The sequence below is a fragment of the Amphibalanus amphitrite genome, unplaced genomic scaffold, assembly GCF_019059575.1.
Source record: "Amphibalanus amphitrite isolate SeventyFive unplaced genomic scaffold, NRLGWU_Aamphi_draft 001529F_arrow, whole genome shotgun sequence".
NCBI lineage: Eukaryota > Metazoa > Arthropoda > Thecostraca > Balanomorpha > Balanidae > Amphibalanus > Amphibalanus amphitrite.
Window position 1 is genome coordinate 69502 of NW_024883022.1, and position 19260 is coordinate 88761.

General features: G+C 45.2%; 1 protein-coding gene across 5 annotated transcripts; it reads left to right on the forward strand.

The window, feature by feature from the left end:
* The first annotated feature begins 1245 nt into the window (after window positions 1-1245).
* Window positions 1246-18584, forward strand: LOC122373650 (ubiquitin-associated domain-containing protein 2-like). Of its 5 annotated transcripts, XM_043351932.1 has the most exons (9): window positions 1246-1847; window positions 2185-2438; window positions 13847-13924; window positions 14315-14528; window positions 14919-15068; window positions 15426-15594; window positions 15875-16102; window positions 16532-16688; window positions 17327-18584. In XM_043351932.1, the coding sequence occupies exons 3-9, from the start codon at window positions 13885-13887 to the stop codon at window positions 17467-17469; spliced, it is 1101 nt and encodes a 366-aa protein (XP_043207867.1). In that variant the 5' UTR covers window positions 1246-1847; window positions 2185-2438; window positions 13847-13884; the 3' UTR covers window positions 17470-18584. The 5 variants fall into 5 exon arrangements, with proteins under 5 accessions (XP_043207867.1, XP_043207870.1, XP_043207869.1 ...); XM_043351935.1 differs by lacking the exons at window positions 1246-1847; window positions 2185-2438 and adding an exon at window positions 3649-3729; XM_043351934.1 differs by lacking the exons at window positions 1246-1847; window positions 2185-2438 and adding an exon at window positions 3658-3710.
* Window positions 18585-19260: the final 676 nt, after the last annotated feature.

Consider the following 19260-nt stretch of genomic DNA (forward strand, 5'->3'; position numbering starts at 1 on the left):
CTTATATTGAAATTGTGACGTATTACAAAGGTCTGCAAGGCGGCCAAATTGCCCCACTAGCAGGGTTATTTGGCCGGGGGTGTGGGGCAATTTGGCCGGTGTTAGTTTGCGGTCGGGATTTTCTGTTATATTGCGAGTCAGCTTCAGATTCAGCAATGACGTGTGTCCTATGACGCATTTACCACATTTTGGAGGTTGACTCATGGGGTCACAGGGGTCAAAATAGCCAAATTAGCGGCTCTAGATGCGAAGACAGTTTTTTTTACAATAACTTTTGAAATAATCAAGCTAGGCCAAAACTTCGAGTACCATCGTAATGCTCGCGTCATTCCGCATCGAAACATATATGTGTTGACCTCGAGAAGTCAAGCTCAAAGGTTGACCTCAGGTCACGTTACCTCAGGTCGCTTGACCTCAAGGTCACGTGATTTCAAGGTCATCATGCATATCATTCGATGCGCCTTGGCGAGCTGAACAGAATGAGACCATTTGTGCGGCTGTACCATTTTTATGTAAGGATTTATTAGCAAAAAACGTTTGGTAACCTTTGATGACGTCACATGCTCTTACAGTTGACCAATCGGAAGTAAGGCATCAAAGTAGTCAAAGTTGGTCATGAATCATGTCATTTATGGTACAATTGACCATGAAAACTCGGCCGTCCCAGCATAGTGACCATGAGCGCACCGGCCAAGTTGCCCCGCTAGTCCCGGCCAAATTACCCCATATTGCCATTCTAAAAATTTTTGTGTATAAAGTCATCACGGCTGTACGGAATTAGATGAAATTGCTCTTGGAACCGCGGAACACTCCCAAGAGTGGCGCTATAATGTCTGAATTCGTTTTGAGCCCAAATACTACATGTTATACAACTTTGTAAACAGAAGTAAAATTTACCATTTTCTAATGAAGTTAACGTTTTATTAATTTTGAATAAAACTACGAGGGGTAAAGTTTTGACATTTGTCCTCCAGTTATTTCTACCCATGACAAATGAATTGAGACTAGAGTTATTTAACTCACTTTTATTAGACATCGTACAGGTGGGGGCGGCCAATTTACACCACCGGCCAAATTACCCCACTCTCCCCTATTTGTATAACAAGGCTAGTTTGAATACCACATTGTTTTACGCCTTGTACTGTCAAACCGAACTAGGTAAATAATTGTTTCCTCTTAATTGAAATAATTGAAAAGGAGCCGGAGTCTCCCCCTTTTTTGACGGCTCCGGCTCCGGCTCCGGGCTATATTGTTTCACGGCTCCGGCTCCGGCCAAAATATGCCGGCTCCGGCGGCTCCGGCTCCGGCACCGGCTCCGGCTCCGCATCCCTGGTTTTCATGAGTTTATGGAACTGTTTTGCAAAGTGTTTTTGCCAATTTTGCGGCGCTGCGCGCTGCCGATTCATAACCCAATAAAAGTAGGCATTGTTATTAATAACGTTCCTTCCCCACGCGGGCAGAAACATGTATGTATATTGTATAGTATATTGCATAATGTATATGCATTATCTTATTTGTGGCATTCTTCAATAATTATGCCTTGATAGATCAGAGGCTTTGGCTTTGACCGTCTCAAAATAAATTGGACTTCAAATTGTTGTGTCTGTAGGTAAGTACATAGTCCATTGCCATTGTAGAGGTAATCGGCTATAAGAAGTACGATAACAATACCTACTTTTGGAGATTTTGATCGGCTAATCCGTCCCCCGGTCAAAAATATGTGGCGACGCCCCTGATGTTGACTATCCTTTTTGCTTAGCAGATGAGGTGGAGGAAGCTCGTACGAGGTGAGATTCACGTCGCACGCGTGCGAAGATGGACAGATCAACTTGCAGATGAATCCACGGGTATCTAACTGTTCCCTGATGATAGCAGTGGAACATGCAAAGGCTCCGCTGAAATTCACGCAATCGTCATGCTCCCGGTGTGGTGTGTGAGACAGCTATAGGGTGTGAGATGTCGAATGTTTTGTGGATCTTTGGACGTTGCCGTGAGATGTCAAATTTATAATAATCGCATGTTTTTCGTGTTTTTGCAGATAGGCGTTTCGCGAGCGGTGTTAATTACAAAAGCTATTTTGCAGGTGGTCGGTCAAGGTGAATATTGCCCTCATTGGAGTCTGGAGACCCTAAATACTATAGAGGATGTTACTTATACACACCTGATCAAAGAACATGTCCCCAGATCCTGGCGAGACTGGAGCCAGAGGATAACCGAGTGCTGGCGCGTCTGATCGCGGTCTGGTCAGTGCCGACAATCCCGGGCTCTCCAACTCGACGACTGGCTGCCTGACCAGTGACCAGAGCTCAGCGCGGCGCCCAGCGAGGATCCGGCCAGCGGTGGTGGGCGGTCAGCTAGACCCGGCGAGCGGCGCTCCGAACGGCCGGCACCTGTAAAAGGCTGACGACGTTGACCAAACATAATTCTACATAATCGGCGTGAGGGTACATCGTGACCAAATAAGGTGTCACAATACTACATAAAGTCGCTACAGGCGTGTCGCGCCTATCGTATGTTTCAATCATCACTCGTAGAAGCTTGTTAACCTGCTTGGGTGTAAAAGTAGAAGACGGGCTCGTCTTACTGATCTTACTGGTCTTACTGATTGTCCAAGCGTAAAGCAACTTGACGCCTTCGTGCATTGGATAGCTGGTACTCAAGATTACTGTTGAATTTTTAGATATCATGAATCATCTGGAACTATGTTGAAAATATATGCACGTTATTTATTATCTACATCTTTTAGAGAATATGACGGGTAGATGGGATTAGGGAGAGTGTAAGAAACGACACTTTCGCTAGCTCGCTGTCGTGCGACGTTAAACGTGATATGAACCATCACGTTTCCAAGTCGAGTCTTTAGACTCGTGAGAGGCTCGTGTGCAAACTTTTGAACAAGTTAGGCCTACGTTGTACTTTGAGAAGCCGGATTTAGATCTTGAAAAACGCTGTGAAGCTGTTGAGGGGGGATGTCATGGGGTCATCATCGAGGTCAGTGCAGGCACCGTGTCGACATGGCAACCTCAGAGCCAGCATGAGGTCTCATATCTGCATCGGACGCACAGATGTCATGCGTGTTGGACCCGTGAAAGCCAAGGTTGAGGTAGGGTATCCCACTCCCAGCATGGGCCCCGAGATCGGTATAAATACTCTCTTGAGCTGCCAATAGCCTTGCTTGCATCCGGGGGCCAATTGGAGCTCTCCGACTCCGAGAACTTTGGGGTGGGGCGCATGTATACCAGCTTGAAGCATGGAAAGTCTTATTACGCCGTTTGAAGGGTTTGGGGCTCGGTCACCAGGGAAAGATCAGTTTGAACCTGGGGCGGACCTTTTAGAGGATTCACTATTTTTGAAATGTTGGGGCCTGGTCTGCCGCTAGAGAGACTTTAGAGGGTGCTCACTGGTACCCCGTATAAGAGGTGCTCTCCATGCCGTTCTTTATATACCGTGGTGCTCCCCTTGAACGCAAAGTAATCTTGCTTGAACGACTGAGGACCCTCTGAAAACGTCACCGCCTTTCGGCCAATTAGCATCATGCTGCCGCGAGCGCCGATTGGTCGATTTTTTGTTCAATTAGATCGATTGGGTTGTCGGTACTGCTCATGAACAGGCGATTTGAACACATATTGCCGACAGTCATCCATAATTGTCTCAATTAATTGGTGTGGATCGTGCGTTGCGTGCACTGTTGCGTGTGTTGGATTGTTTTGGTATGGGATGGTTTGGGAGGTATTTAAACTTCTACTTATTTCGTCAGATATTATACCTAATGAGAATTTTGCGCTCATTTATCTCAACATTTGTAGATTATTCAGTATTCACATATTTGTTATCTCTGCTCATACGTTCAGGGCCACACAATGTTTTGTTTCTTTTTTTATTCAAGGCAAGGGTAAAATGAAATTATCAAATGTTTTTTATGAGTAGAACATGCTGTGTCTTGTTAATGGTTTATTTCTAGAATCAAACAGCAGCGTCATCATTGCTTCAAATCAGAGGTCTGAGGCTCGTTTGATGTGAGATCAAGGTGTGATTCTAATTGTAATGTTCTTTTGGTGAAAGCTATTAGGCCTAGGCACTGTTCCATGGCAGCGCCCTATGTGTAGCGGTGTGTTGGTATTCCATGGAAACATTGGTAAAAGTATACATTGAGTCCGAGTGACTGTTAAAAGATAGTTTTCATATTCTTACATTATTTGACATCCTGAATCCAAAAATGATACTTATATGTCTTGGAAATAAAAGAAAAAACATAATCAAACCTGGGCGGTGTTTCACGGGCTGCTGCTACCATGCTGCTATCAAATTGCGCGAGCTGACGTCACACTTTTTTTTTCTAAATAGTCCGTCACCCATGAACAGATGACCAGGAGTGCCCCCACCGCAGTCCCAGCGACTCACAGAACCTTACGTTAACACCAGACAAAACATAAGAGTATGTACTAGTCGCGGCACTCCCTGCTAAGAAGGTGAAATAAACAAAAGGCAAAATTACTATCTAGCATGCAAAAGAGAGAAGTAGTCACGCCAAATCCAGCAAATGACTGTCCGCTATACCGATACTACAAGTACCCCATAGTATGATAAAGCACCATGCAGAACAGAATCGGATGCAGGAAGAAGGCAGGGAGAGGAGCATGCAGTTTAACATGCAAACATACAAGACCATACTCAGTTCATGCAAACAAACACGCAACACCCACACCCACACCCACTCACAGACACTCACACACTCATGCTGGGCAGAGGCAAGGGCTGGTCAGGTTCGTGCATAGTCAGTCTGCCGTCATCCGGTGCTCATCCACTAAGCAGAGCTTGTTGTGGAATGGGCACCAGAAGACGGCATGTTGCGGGTGAGATTGGTAACATCACGGTACATAGAGAACTGTAACATACAATCTAGGTTAAGTACAGGTCTAAGGCAGTGATAATAAGATCTTGATCGAACGTTGTAGGATAGTAAACTTTTATATGTAGAGACAAATAATATCAATGACAGTTATAGGGGTGTATGCAGGAAGTAATGCTTTGTAAACTTTTTCAAATTGTCTTTGGACAATTCACAGGCAGAATCAAGAGTAAAATCAGGAGCAATTATAGCATTCCAGATTCTTGGCCCAATCCACTTACTTACACGAGTCCGGTAAAGTTTTTCAGAGAAAGGTTCAAAAAAGTGATTTCTGCTTCTGGTTGTTATGCTGGGCGAATTTATAAAGATGAAGAGATCTTCAAATTTCTCAGGTAAATTACACAAGAGTTTCTTATGCATGAACACAAGCAGCTGTTGTTTCGCTATGGCGTCTACCTTTAAAATTTTTAGGTTTTTAAAGAGATGTTCTGTGTGAGCCAACCGATGTTGTTGTGCAACGATGCGCACAGCTCTTTTTTGCAGGAGTTCGATCTTCCTCAAGTAGGTAGGAAAAGTGAATTCCCATACGAGGCAACAGTAATTGAGATAGGGCAGGATGAGTGTATTGTATAGAAGTTTCAGTGAATTAGTGTCAAGGAAAAATTTGGACCTATTTAGCATGCCAATGTTACGACTGATGATGGAACTCAAGTGATTTATATGATAACTCCAATTTAGGTGAGGGTCAATAATCACACCAAGATATTTTACTTTTTCTTCAGCAGGAATATCATCATTGTTCAAAGTAACATTTATTTTGGCATTGGTATGTGATTTGCTATAAAGTTGATAAACGGTTTTCTTTGTATTTAATGAGAGTTTGTTTGCTTTCAACCACTCACATAAGGTGGGAAGTTGTGCGTCAAGGTCATTTTGTAGGTTTGCAGTATTTGTATTATCAAATATCACAACCGTGTCATCAGCAAACAGAAGAAATTTGGCGTTATTACAGACATTTGGCAAATCATTAATATAAAGTAAAAACAAAAGCGGTCCAAGTACCGAGCCTTGAGGAACTCCCATTTCGATTGGCATAAATTCTGAACTTACTCCATCGTACTCTACTTGTTGCTGTCGACCAGTGAGATAAGAATGTATAAGTTTTAAAGCAACATCTTGAATACCATACAGTTTTAATTTAGCTATTAGTATGTCGGGATCAACAGTATCAAACGCTTTTTTGAAGTCTAAATAGATGGCTATTGCAATTTTCCCTTGTTCAAATACATTGGTTATGTGCTCTTGTAAAAGCAACAAAGGCATATAAGTGGCCAGCCCTTTTTGAAACCCAAACTGACTGCTGTTGAGGATTTTGTTTTGTGTAAGAAAGTGCATAATCCTTTTGTGTAAGATTTTTTCCAGTATTTTTGAAATATATGGTAATATACTAATGGGTCTATAATTGTTCATATGACATTTCTTCCCACCTTTGTGAATAGGTTTAATAATTGCACATTTCATATTGTACGGAAATATTCCTTTAGTCAAACACAGGTTAACAAGGTGTACTAAGTGATTTAGTATTGGTAAATAGCTTTTCTTGAAGATGCTAGCATTTATATTGTCCAAGCCAGCTCCAACATTTTTTGTTTCTTTTATTATTTGATTCAGCTCATCCGTGTTAGTAAGAGGTTCCCAAGACTTCATGGTTCTGGTTACATTAGCTTTAACATTACCACATGGATTCACATTATTTTTTGGAATAGCATTTTGCAAATCCCTTCCAATAGATGTAAAGAACTGATTAAATGTTTCTACAATGTCTTTTTTGTCATGCAAAATGTTACCACTTTCATCTACAAACTGTTTTTGAATGTTAGTTTTATGTAATCTGCCTTTGGTTAGTTCATGGAGAAGGTTCCAAGTTTTCTTCGAGTCATCTTTGTTTAATCTTAGTTGCTCTTGTACATATTTCTTTTTGGCTATTCTAATAAGAAGATTTAAGTAGTTCCTGTGCCTGGAATATGCAGTCCTATTTTGTTGTGTTGGGTTCCTCAGTTTAGCTCTAAATAGGGCATTGCGAGTATTTATTGATGTTAGTATTGCTGCAGAGATCCATGGCTTTATCGATCTTGTCTTTCTTGTACATTGTATGTTTTTGCTATATTTTTCAATGCCAGATTTGAAAGCATTAATTAAAGTGTTCGAGGCCTGAGTCGCATCATCTATGTAGAAAAAATCATGAAGCTGATCTTGGAGATATTCTTTAAATTCATCTATTTTTTGGTAGTCAAATATTTTCCTCATCCCATGTGAGCAGTCATTGTTGAGCTGCAGTGAGCAGGAAACAAATACTGGGAAGTGATCTGAGAGGTCATGTAGTATTAGACCTGTATTTGAAATAATGTTCAGATTGTTGCAGAAGATGTTATCAAGTAGAGACATTTTTTGTTCTGACATTCTAGTAGGTTTACAGATTGTTGGCCAAAATCCATATGATGCAAAGGTATTGAAAAAGTCCAAAGTTGCATTGTCATTGTCAATTCCAAAAAGATCAAAGTTGAAATCTCCTGTTATGAATGTAGATTTATTCATGCTATTTACTTTATCAAGAAAACTGCCAAGTTCATCAATGAAAACTTGGCTATCAAGATCCGGCGGTCTGTAAATTAGACCCACCACACATTCAATAGAGTTAGATATTTCACAATCAATTAGTAGTGATTGGGTACATTTCATTTTTATGTCACATTCAGATGATTTTTTACTCGTTTCTCATTTACATAAATCGCAACACCGCCACCTATATTGGTATTTCTATTCTGGAAGAATGCAGTATACCCAAGAATCTCTCGCCTCTCAGGCAGGTTGTCAGAAAGCCAGGTTTCAGATACACATACTATATGCCAGGCACAGTTACTATGAGTAAGGAAAAGCTGAAATTCTTCAAAGCGCTCATTTGATCGAATAGACCTTGCATTTACATGAAGAATGTTTAGATTAGTACTCCAATCTGAGGTCAAATTTTGATCCAATTTAGCACGTGGCATGGTAAAATACCTGCAAGAGTCCCTGATTTCTTCAAATCTTTCATGGAGAGTTGAAGACTGTTGTGCTGCAATGTTTATAAATGGGTCGAATTTTCTGTCCATGAGCTGCTTTGGTGCATTATCAGTTTCAATAAGGTTCATAGAGAAAAAAAAGAGAAGAAATGAGACAAATAAGAGGTAGAAAACTTAAAGTAAGATGGATTTCACACACTGTCCACACTAGGCCCTAAGCAATGCCGATAGTGGGATCAACAGTAAGCACACTTGGCTGGGGAATCTAAAGAGAAGAAAAAAAACTTTTATTTACGTATTATACATACTAGATACATAGACAAGTACCATGTATCAGAGATGACTATTTAATTATTTTTTTCAATATGACACAAGAAACATCATGGCTTTTGTGAGACAGACATTTAACTGATAGGTAAGGAAAGATAATGGTTTACGTCACATCAGCAACATAAACCAGATACCACAGACATAGACATTTTGATTTGTAAGGTAAGGATCATTTGTTAGGTATTTGCAAGATATTTGTAGGTTGTATGTAACTATGTTCACATGTTTGAGATTGTGTTTGCATAGTGTATTACATATCATGCATTTAAATGTAGTTTTATTAGATACTTATTATACTTGTATTATGATGCTGATATTTGTATTGTATTGAGACAACTTGTAGCAACTAGTTGGAAACTTTTGGTGAGTTGTGCCCCCCCCCCCATGGGTATCACAAAGGGGGGGGGGGGTAATGGCACAGTTGCATACATGTGTATACCTACATACATATTAATTGCTGCATTTGAGTTTTATTTGTAGATTAACTTTGGTGAAACCCAATGATTTAAGGGTGATGTTGAGGGTTGAAATTATTGCCTGAAAGGCCAGGCAGTGATTTAAATTTCAAAAAATTGTTACTGATCTAATGATTGTAATTCAAAAGACTACTCAGATGCTGTCAGTCAATAGACTAATCCCCCATTTTCCTATGTCCCAATCCTGAGTCCAAGCTGTAGTATTGTTTATATTAGCAAAGGTATAAGAATATGTGATATGGAGTTAACAGGCAGCACCATGTACAGCTGGGACGATGCAGTATGCACTGATATTCACATATTCCAAACCATTGCAATGCAATGGTGCTTGTCTGTGTTTTACACCACAAGCCATCAGGATACACCCAGCAAACACCACATCAACATGCATGACACAAGCGTGTTTTGTTAACTGATCTAGAAGGAAAGAGCACCTCCAGTCTCCAGGGTTAAGACATTTAAAACAGCCTTTCTGCCAGGCAATTGCTTGTTCAGCATACATTCATTCATCCACACACACATTCATTCCACATGGATCCACGTAGCTCCAATAGCGCATTGGCAGAGCTAGCAGATGCATGCCTGGAGGGCAAATAATGTTGACATATTGTCATTAAAGCATTAAGTATAGCATGTTGATATGGGCTCTCATATGGGCTGATACGGGCTCTCATAAAGGATAGGTGTCACTCAGGTTTGTGTGCACATCACACATCAGATTCAAAGATGTGCATTTAGTGTTGTGTTTGCTCATCAGCATGACTATGTGCTTCTCAAGCACGCAATGCACATTGCACATAACAGTTCATCAAAACTGACACGGCTGCACATCCAACTCCACATCACACATGTAGTAGGTATTATGTTGAAAAAAAAAAATTGTTAGGTACTAAGTTGGCAGGTGGCAGACAAGAAGCCGGGAGACAATCTATTTTCTCAAGCATCCAGAGTACCAGATTATTTTACTTTCCATCACTCTTTTTCGACTGCCTGGTCTGACGGACAACCACAAACTCCTCAAGATCTGCTGTCCTGCGAGACACTGAGCCATGTGGGATGTTCTGAAGTGTTTGTGATTGCATGAGTCTGTTGCTTTGAGCCTGACGTAGGGGTGCGCTGCGTGTGGTGGTCATGATTTCATCTGGAGTATACCAGGGCTGGATAAGGCTGTATCTTTTGTCAGTGCTGTCCCGAGCCATGATATTTCCATTTTTGGTATAGTAGTTTGCTATCTCTTTCTTTTTTCTCATTTCCTCCAGGAGTGTAACCATCCTAGCCCTTTTTTCCGTTAGATTTTCATGCACAGTCACCTTGTCCTTCCATTCACCAGTTTGCTCAAACTTTGCCTGATACACTGCCTCTCTGTCATCTAGGTCCTGGAATTTGACGATGACGCGCTTTTTGTTTTTCAGCCTGTGACACGCAGTGATCCCACCCTTAAGTTCTACTTTCAGCTTTTCCTTGATCACAGACAAGGCGGTATATGTCAAGTTTAGGTCCTAACTACAATTGTGACGCTGTTGATACGAATATGAAACAGCAAAAATTTTAGGTTTTAGGTTAGGTTAGGTTGTAGGTTTGTAGGTTTTAGGTTGTAGGTAGGTAGGTTTGTAGGTTAGGTTAGGTTAGGGTAGGTTTGTAGGTTGTAGGTTGGTAGGTTATAGGTAAGTAGGTAAGGTTAGGTCAGGTTTGATTATGTTTTTTTCTTTTATTTGCGAGACATATGAGTATCATTTTGGATTCAGGATGTCAAATAATGTATAAATATGTAAAATTAATCAATGAAATCTTCTTAGGACTTAAACTTGACATTTACCGACAAGGCTGCCTCTCTCGTCTCACTGGTGGTCTCCCCCTCCTTGAACTCAGGGAATGAGCCCTCCAGAATAAGAGAGGTCTTTCTATTATATTGCTCAGCCTGATCCAAGTTTCTGTCCACTTGGGTCAGATCCTCACGCAGCTTTTTATTTTCTTTTTTTAAGTTTTCAATCACCTCTCCCATCTTTTTTTGTTCATTTTTCACAAGTTTTATCTCCTCACGTAAAGCGGCAGTCTCCCGCCCCACCATCTCAGTCACAAGTTTTTTAACGTCAGCAATCTCCATCCTTAGACTCCCCAGATTAACCAGAAAACTATAAACTAATGAAAAAGAAAACACAAAAACACAAATTAAATGACTTTGATTACAAATAAATCAAAATCCCAATCGAAATTAAAGTTACTCCCTGAGAACTATGTGCGCAGCTTTCGTAGCGAGCAATCCAGCGTCCACACTCGGGCACGACCAACGGACGAATGTGACACTACCACACTTGTGGTAGTGTTGGAGCAATGGGCCTGTTGATGTCTCCATGGAAACCCAATTTGACAAGTCGTAAAATCGGCGTGCTGCTATCACCGGTGAAACAGGGCCCTGACCTAACCTTACCTATTTACCTAAAAACCTACAACCTACAAACCTACAACCTAACCTAACAACCTAAAACCTACAAACCTACCAACCTAAAACCTACAAACCTACAACCTAACCTTACCTGAAACCTTATTTTTTTGCTGTTACATATTTGTATCAACAGCGTCACAATTGTCCACTCGGACCTAATATATACTAATACCGAAACATCAACAAAATAAACTGAAACTGATACCATGCTGCAATGCTGAAGCATCTCATTGAATTTGTCGCTGGCGCTGCACCAAATCTGCAGCGCACTGTGGCGGTGTGCCCAAGAAACAGGGCCCTACTGATATGTACTGCTAGTAAAAGTCATGTATGTATGTATGTGTTAATTCTATCTATTATATTGATCAACAATCAAAATATTGAAATAAAATGATTGACGCTATATGAAGTGAATATTTTGATTAATACTAGGACAAGATGTTATCTGACGAGCTATTTTTATTGTTATTTGCGTTCTAAGAAAACTCTTGATTTTACAGGCATGCCCAACGGTTTGGTCTTGTTTTTGTACAAAAATAATCATGCCTATAGGCCTGGGAAAACCATTATTTATAAAATTTGATGGCCAATAGTTGCAAACCAAAATGATAATTAAAGTCTAAATCTGTTTGTTTTTTATTCTAAATCATCTAAATCAACAGGATTTTTTATCATTTTGGTTTGCATCTTTTGGCCATCAGATTCTATAAATATGTCTAACAATACAAAAAAGCCATTAGTATTGAGAAAAGTTCATTGACAGTGTGTCAATAGACGCGTTTACATAGGGTTTGTTGCAAGCTTATATTTCCATCCGTGATGTTGCAAAAGATGCCAATGGTGCTTAACAAGTTACAAAATGATCCCCTCTAAATATTTGAAGACCACTGCAACGAAATTATCGCCAAATTAACGAGCTGGAGCCTCGTCAAATATGCTATGTAAACCGGGTTAACGAGTAGGTCAGTGAGCTAGCACACGGTCACACCAGGGCCCTGTTTCACCGGTGATAGCAGCACGCTGCTATTACACGTGTCAAATTGGGTTTCCATGGAGACATCAATAAACCATAACGTTGTCAATCTGTGTGATGTCATCTAATATTGCTGCTAACATCTTCACAGCCGTGCAATCAAACAAATGTATCAAATGCATTCAATGAGACAGCAACTTTGTTCCAAACGTAGCTGTGAAAAAGCTCACGGATTACACGAAACGTCATTAGTGTGGCAGCGTGCTGCTATCACCGGTGAAACAGGGCCCAGATGTCATCAGACAAGCAGGAGTAGGGGAAGTTGGGGCAATGCCGGAGTTGGGGCAAAGCCGAAATTCGAGATATTTCGAAAACCGTAAGACATGGATGCCACCTGTCAGTGATGCTCTGAAGCTTAAGTGACTACAATTATCGCATGTTTGTTACGAGTCGTCATTCGGAATACTTCGGCTGTGAGGGCGCCAAGAGCGTTTTCAAGGTACGCGTTCCTTGTACTACATGCGCCTTTGAAGCTGCATTTCTTACTCATTATGCTACCGTTTGTCTGGCCAATTCGGTCAAGTAATCTTCAGCATGTCTTTGCATAAGTATGCTGCCTATTTGAAATTTATACGGCACGTTGAAAAGTTATGGGCCTGCAAATGAAAGTATGGCTGGCTGGGGTAATGCCGAAAATGTGCAATTACGCACGTTAAAGCACGCTAACGTGGACTTTACTGCTGTAGAATAGCAACGCGAATTTTTAGTCACACAAATTACACTTTCAACCGACACAACGGCCTGTTACCTATAAGGAATTATTTACCTGGCATTTTCTTATTAGATCACACAATTATAACTTCCACTGTGCGCCAAGCGTCCTCAAGCTCTTAAAACGCGTGTCAGCTTTGATAAATTCTGGATAAAGTTTGAGATAAAGTGGCAAAACATCAATGTCGGCATTCCCCGTAGATCATTTCTCCCATTTTCGGCTTTCCCCGCAGTCCGGGGCAACGCCGAAAAAGTCACTTCTTTGATATTTTTAGTTTGTGCGCTTAACGGTATGCGAATTCATCAAATGCGCCTGGTATGTTTGAAAGGCAAAAGACTGGCCTCTCGAATGACGCCAACAAGAATAGCTTATGTTGTCTACCTTGCGTGCTACGGGCGTCAGAAAAAAAGTATTCGGCGTTCCCCCAACTTCCCCTATATAGTTTAAGGTTGCAAACGGCGCACTGACATCTTAGCATTTACAATTAATTATGAGCTTAGCAGGAGCAGTATGCTTCACTCAACTGCTTTCTGATGAGAACAACAGATGATTTGAGTTTCTTACTTATCTGCCAGCAGAGTACTATCAAATACCAGTGAATGAGACTGTTTTGTTGTGTTGAATGAGAGTTTTAAATACATACACTTTGACATTTTCCCAGGGTTTAAGAAAAAAGCAATATCTATCAGCTACAGCCTGAGCTGATGTACCTGGATATGACCCAGTGTGTATTCTGTGTGTTGTCTTTCATACATTGCCACATGCAGTGTTGACCATTGGGCTGTGGCATAGCCCATAGGTACCACTAACCATTTGCAAGTTGCAATGGTTGTTGTTGGTCAACTCATTTCAGAGCTGAAAAAAGAAAACAAGCAGCTCTGCTTGTTTTCTTTTGTTTGCTTTTGCATGACTGCTCAGTTCCTAACCACCTTGCCTTTCAGAGATTACCTTAGTCAAGTGATAAAAGAGTCAACACATCATGGCAACTGTTTTGTCCCAGTACAGCACTACTGGATTCTGTGAGTTTTCTGCCTTTGTGTGCAACATGTAGGTACTGAAATGCAGGTGACATTGCTTATTTTGTTGACTGGCACACTTACCTTGAGGACAAAAATAGAATCAAATAGGTATGCATCAAAATGTAGACATTATTAAACAACTTTGTATCATATATGGGCCTATCTGATTGCCATTAATTATGGATCAATGAGCAAGTCAAAATGTATTCTTATCTTAAATCGTCTCTATTCCATCGATCAAAACGATTTCTTATTCATGGTATTTTAAACTCTTTGACAGTGTTTTGCTGTCCCAGCAGAGGACCCAAATATGACCAGACCATACATCCTCAGCTGGGACTGACTGCCACTGGCCTCTCCTGAGCCTTGCCTGCATGCTTCTATCGGCAGACAAGGCGCCGGTGAGCAAGGGTCTGATGGGCGGCCTGTTCCTCACGTGCACGGCCATCAACGTGCCGTTGCTGGCGCACCTGCGCCACCAGCTCGAGTGTCGCCTGCCGGACATGCTCGGCTCCCCACTGTTCTATCGGCTGGTCACATCGCGGCTGGCGTTTGTCGACACCAAGGACCTGGTCTGCAGCGCGCTGCTCATCTACTACTTCCGGTGGGTGCCCGAGCTCGACGGCAGGAGGCCACTAGCCCACTGCCCGCTCAAAGATGCTGATTATTGGGTAGGATCAATGCTTGATCATTGTTAATTGCTGAGGCATTCATGACGCCCTGAAAAACTATCATTCATTAGCACAAAGTGTGTAGTACCAATTTAAACCATACCTACGTACATTTGAATTTTGAATACAATGTACAATGAAATCCCGTTTTTCGGTACTTTTAAATGGCCGAATGAAAAAGAAAAAGACGATCGTTTTATTTTAGACATGCGAAATTGGCTGAAGTTAAAACCCGAATCCGAAAGAAAATATGATGAGCTGTTTTTTCTCGATTTGACAACCAAATGTCAGCACAGCGAGTTTATTTCATTTTCTTGTTTCAGAATATTTGAGCGTCGATACGGGTCGCGGAAGTTTGCCAGTCACCTTCTGGTGACGTGGACGCTCTCAACTGTGCTGGAGGTGCTCTGTGTGCTGGCGACACAGCGGCTCGGCCTGGACCTGTACCCCGGCAGACTGCTGCCGCCCGGACCGTGAGTAGACTATAGCTCGGACTTGCGACGGCTGCGGGGGGGGGGGGTGACTGTGACGGTGACAATGCGGTATCTGACTGCGAGGCGACGAAGTAGCGACTATTCGGATCGATAGCCCTCGAATGTTTGGATGTATGGATTATGGAAGTCTTCTCTACTGGAATACGAAACTGCCTGAAGTCCGTACAGCTTTTAGCCTGCTGTCAGGATGGTGTAGACTGTTTTTTTTTTTTCTTCGAACCATTAGGAGCCTTTTAAGCTGTCTTGTCGATGGGTGGTCAACAAATTGTTCTGAATTGAGAACAGTGAACTCAGCCCCGGTCGATAACATGACAACACGATTCTGTGCGCACACAGGTACGGTCTGGTGTTTCCGCTGTTCGTGCCGTACCTGTTTGACGTGCCGCGGGTAACCACCACGCATATCCTGGGCGCGCCCGTCACCGGCAAGACGCTCACCTACCTGATCGGGCTGCAGATCTGCTCGACGTCGGCGGCGGCCGGCCTCAGCGCCGCCTGTGGCATCGTGAGTCCACCGGCGGGAAGGGTGGGTGGAGGGGCAGTGCGTTGGGCTGGGACGGAGCAGCGCGCTGTGGGGCAGAAAACAGTGTGCTGTGGGACGGAGAACATTGCGTTGTGCGGCCAGGATGGTGTTTTTGTTGTCGCAGCGTAATTGGTTGCTGATGTCGAGGACGGTGCAAGTGACGGCTGATGGGCAGTGCTGCCGGGCTGACCGATTCTGAGCTGCCCATGACTGTGTGTCTACCCTCGTGTCCGTGCCTGACTGTGTGCTCGCCGCCCGCCAGGCGGCCGGGCTGCTGTACCGGTGCAGCCCGCTGCGGCTGGGTCGTCTGCGGCTGCCGGCGGCGCTCTGCTGGCTGGCTGACAGCACGCTGGGCAGACTGCTCTCCTCGTCGCCGCCCACCGACGGCCCGATGGCGGCGACCCTGGAGGCGCAGCGACAACAGCAGATCGACATGCTCGAGCAACAGATGCTGCTGGATAGATATCGAGAGATGCGACAGCGCAACGCGGTACGTACCGGTGACCTAGCGACATCACAGTCAGGGAGACGTCCGGCCAACCGATCGTGTCGATGTTGTCAAACACTATGAGCGTGTGATGGCTCTCTTCAAACGCTAAAAGCAAAAAAAAAAATCAAATGCTCAGTTGAGTATCGCTTGAAGCTGGAGGATTGATTTCGTTTTATCATCTTTGGCAGGGAAGGCTACGCTATAAGTACAAATATTCCGAGTATGTGGGCACCTTACGCCTCCGTCATCAAATAGATGGCTTTTACTCCATTTGTGATGGGAGTCCTAAATTCTGTAAACGATGTTTTTTAACATAATTGGTGTGTGAGTTTATGCAAGATAAACTGGTAAGCGTTGTTTCAAATGTGCACTGTCTGTCCATGCCCTGAGCTGCTATGCGGTCCGGTCTGAGTGTGGTATGTCCGGCAGGGCGCGGGCCGCGGCGGCGCACAGGCGCGGCACCAGCAGGGCCAGGGGTACGCCGAACAGCTGGTGGGTCACGGCGACCAGCCGCTCAACGGTCTGTTCTTCGGCCGGCAGCGGGCCGCAGCTGCAGCAGCCGCCGCCGATCACCAGCCGCAGCAAGGTAGGTCCCACCGCGGCAGGGTGGGTGTCACCGCGGCAGGGTAGGTGCCACCACCGCGGCAGGGTAGGTGCCACCGCGGCAGGGTAGGTGCCACCGCCGCGGCAGGGTACGTGTCACCGCGGCAGGGTAGGTGCCACCGCGGCAGGGCGGGTCACGGCCACGCCGCCGGTACACGGTCCTCCCCCGCGCTCCTCAAACTCAGTGCGAGAGCGGCTGTCTTTGCGGCAGTCGTTCTTGCACCCGAAGCGGGCTCATAGCTCTTCGCCTTGTGCTAACGCGAGAGCGACTTTTGTACCTGTCACTCGCTCCTGCAGCCGAAGCTGAGCACAATCTTGTCAGAAAGTTTAATCATGTGATTGAATACGTGATGGTCGTTTCGTTGACCTTAGATTTGAATGAATGGCTAACGGATGCGCTTCATTTTTACGGGCCTATGCAGTTATAAATGTATTGAATCAGACTTCACTGATGTATTCACTCATCTTCCATGTTTCCTTTGCACTGTTTTGTCAGTAATCAAATCGATAGGTACTGATCATTGTCCTGTATCAGTTAGAGAGTCGTTTTGAAACGCATCTGTTCGCCATGTCGTATCGCGCGGTGCAGTGTGTGACGCCGTCGCTGTCCGACTCCCGCAGAGGCGGAGCCGGCGGCGCCCTCGGAGGCCTGCGTGCGTCACCTGGTGGAGATGGGCTTCCAGCGCGACCAGGTGGAGGACGCCCTCCGCACCTCCAACAACGACATCAACGTGGCCACCACGCTGCTACTACAGCAGAGCTAGCGGCCGGCCGTCAGCGGCTCAGCCGCCGGACTGGTGACGGCGCCGCCGGACCAGTGACGTGTCAGCCGGCCGACCACTGACGTCACGCCACGACTGACTAGTCAGCTGGAGAGCAGGGATCAGTGATAGTCGGCCGCCCGGTGACGCCATGCCAGCGGACCCGCAGACCTCATCGCTCGCGGCTGAGGAAGTGGTTCGCTCAGGCGGTTCGTGCAGCGCAGGTCTGAGGTCAGCCGCACAGGGCGCCTTGGCTCGGTCAGGTCAGGTCAGGTCAGGTGGCTGTCCATCCGTACACTACGTACGGGCCGCGCAGTGCGGCGGCCACTCAGTGCAGAGTATTTACTGTCCAGTGACGTTTTTGTTATGTGCCGTGTTTTAAAGTTTTATTATGCGCACAGTCTGTCGGTGGTTGTGGACCCCCTGGCGAGGGGCGGTGGGGCTCGGTTGGCCCTGAGTGGGGGTCGTGTGGCAGAATTCGAACCCCAAGGAAGCGAGCGACCTGCGTCCGATCCCGTTTTACTTGGATGGCTAGTGAATTTGGCATCCTACCGTACCGTACAGAGTACCGAGCGCATGCAGCTTGACTGGCTTAGGTACCCGAGTACTGTACCGTATACGTTCACCTGGCGTATGCAGGGCTAAGGTGTACCGGCACCGTGGGCAGACTGCTTGCCCGTCCCAGGTGAATATTGATCGTCTTATACCTGATGAGTATAACCTCTGTGTTGACCGCAGACGTGTGTGGTGACTGTTGTCAGAAATAGGCGCCGCAGCGTGTAAAATATCGTATACAGGCGACTCCGGCAAGGGCCTCCAAGTACCGCCAGTACCCACGGCATGTGCAGAGTGGTTGGTATATTTATCGGCTGTATGGGGCGCCTGTGTAGTGTGCGGAGCGTGTGTGGTCGCGGGTGCGGTGTGAGTGTCTGTGTGTTCTTAGCACAGAGTGGGACAGCGCCGCGCTGACCCCGGTCGGCGCTGTCGCCGCACTGCACGCTGTACTGCCGCGTACCGGGTACAGCGTGCGTACGCCGTCCTCCAGTGAGTGGTGTGTGGGGACACCGCGCCCCAGCGCAGCGGCTCAGACGGGAGACGGCAATAAATCACAGAGTCGATGTGCGTGTGTCGCGGTGGGGGATATTACGTCAGGCGCACCCCGGGCACCATTGGGGAAATGATGCTGCCAGTTGGCAGTCGCACAAATGCAGACGGATTGCAATACCGTGCGTGGCCCCAGTTATACGCGTGTGTGGTGGTGGACATTGTGCGGTCAGTCGTATAGTCGACTGCAGAATGATGTTCCACCCCTCAGAAGCTATCAGTTGACCGGAGCGCTAAGTTGTGCCGTTTATTACGCAATTATGCGTGTCGATTGTGAACATTGGGACAAAGCTATAATTTGTGAACCCAGCCCGTGTGATGCGGCACAGCCTATCACTCCAGGCAAATAATTGCCTGTGAAAAGTGGAACATAACTCTGTAGTCGACTAACAGTGGGACTGACCGCACAATATCCGCCCAGAGTAACTCCGGGCGCCATTTAGAGAAATGATGCTGGTAATTGGTAGTCGCAATTGCAGTAATGCGGCCCCAGTACGAGGGATAACTACTGTCTAGTCAGGACCGCCTCGAGCTGCCGTACTCTGGCCGGGGCGGTGGCTCCGTGGCCGTCCAGTGCCGGCCGGACGCCGACCCACCCGCCGGGAGACGAACCGGTCCGCCAGAGCCGGTGGGACGACTCCCCAGCCCGGTGCTCGGCTGCCAGCGGGGGCACCGCCGACGCGAGAGGAC

What these genes read in the sequence shown, in the direction of transcription:
- LOC122373650 (XM_043351932.1), top strand. Translation starts at nt 13,885, where the DNA reads ATGGCAACTGTTTTGTCCCAGTACAGCACTACTGGATTCT. An exon ending in AGATGCGACAGCGCAACGCG is followed by an intron (nt 16,103 to 16,531) that starts GTACGTACCGGT and finishes TATGTCCGGCAG; the next exon opens with GGCGCGGGCCGCGGCGGCGC. An exon ending in CGATCACCAGCCGCAGCAAG is followed by an intron (nt 16,689 to 17,326) that starts GTAGGTCCCACC and finishes CGACTCCCGCAG; the next exon opens with AGGCGGAGCCGGCGGCGCCC.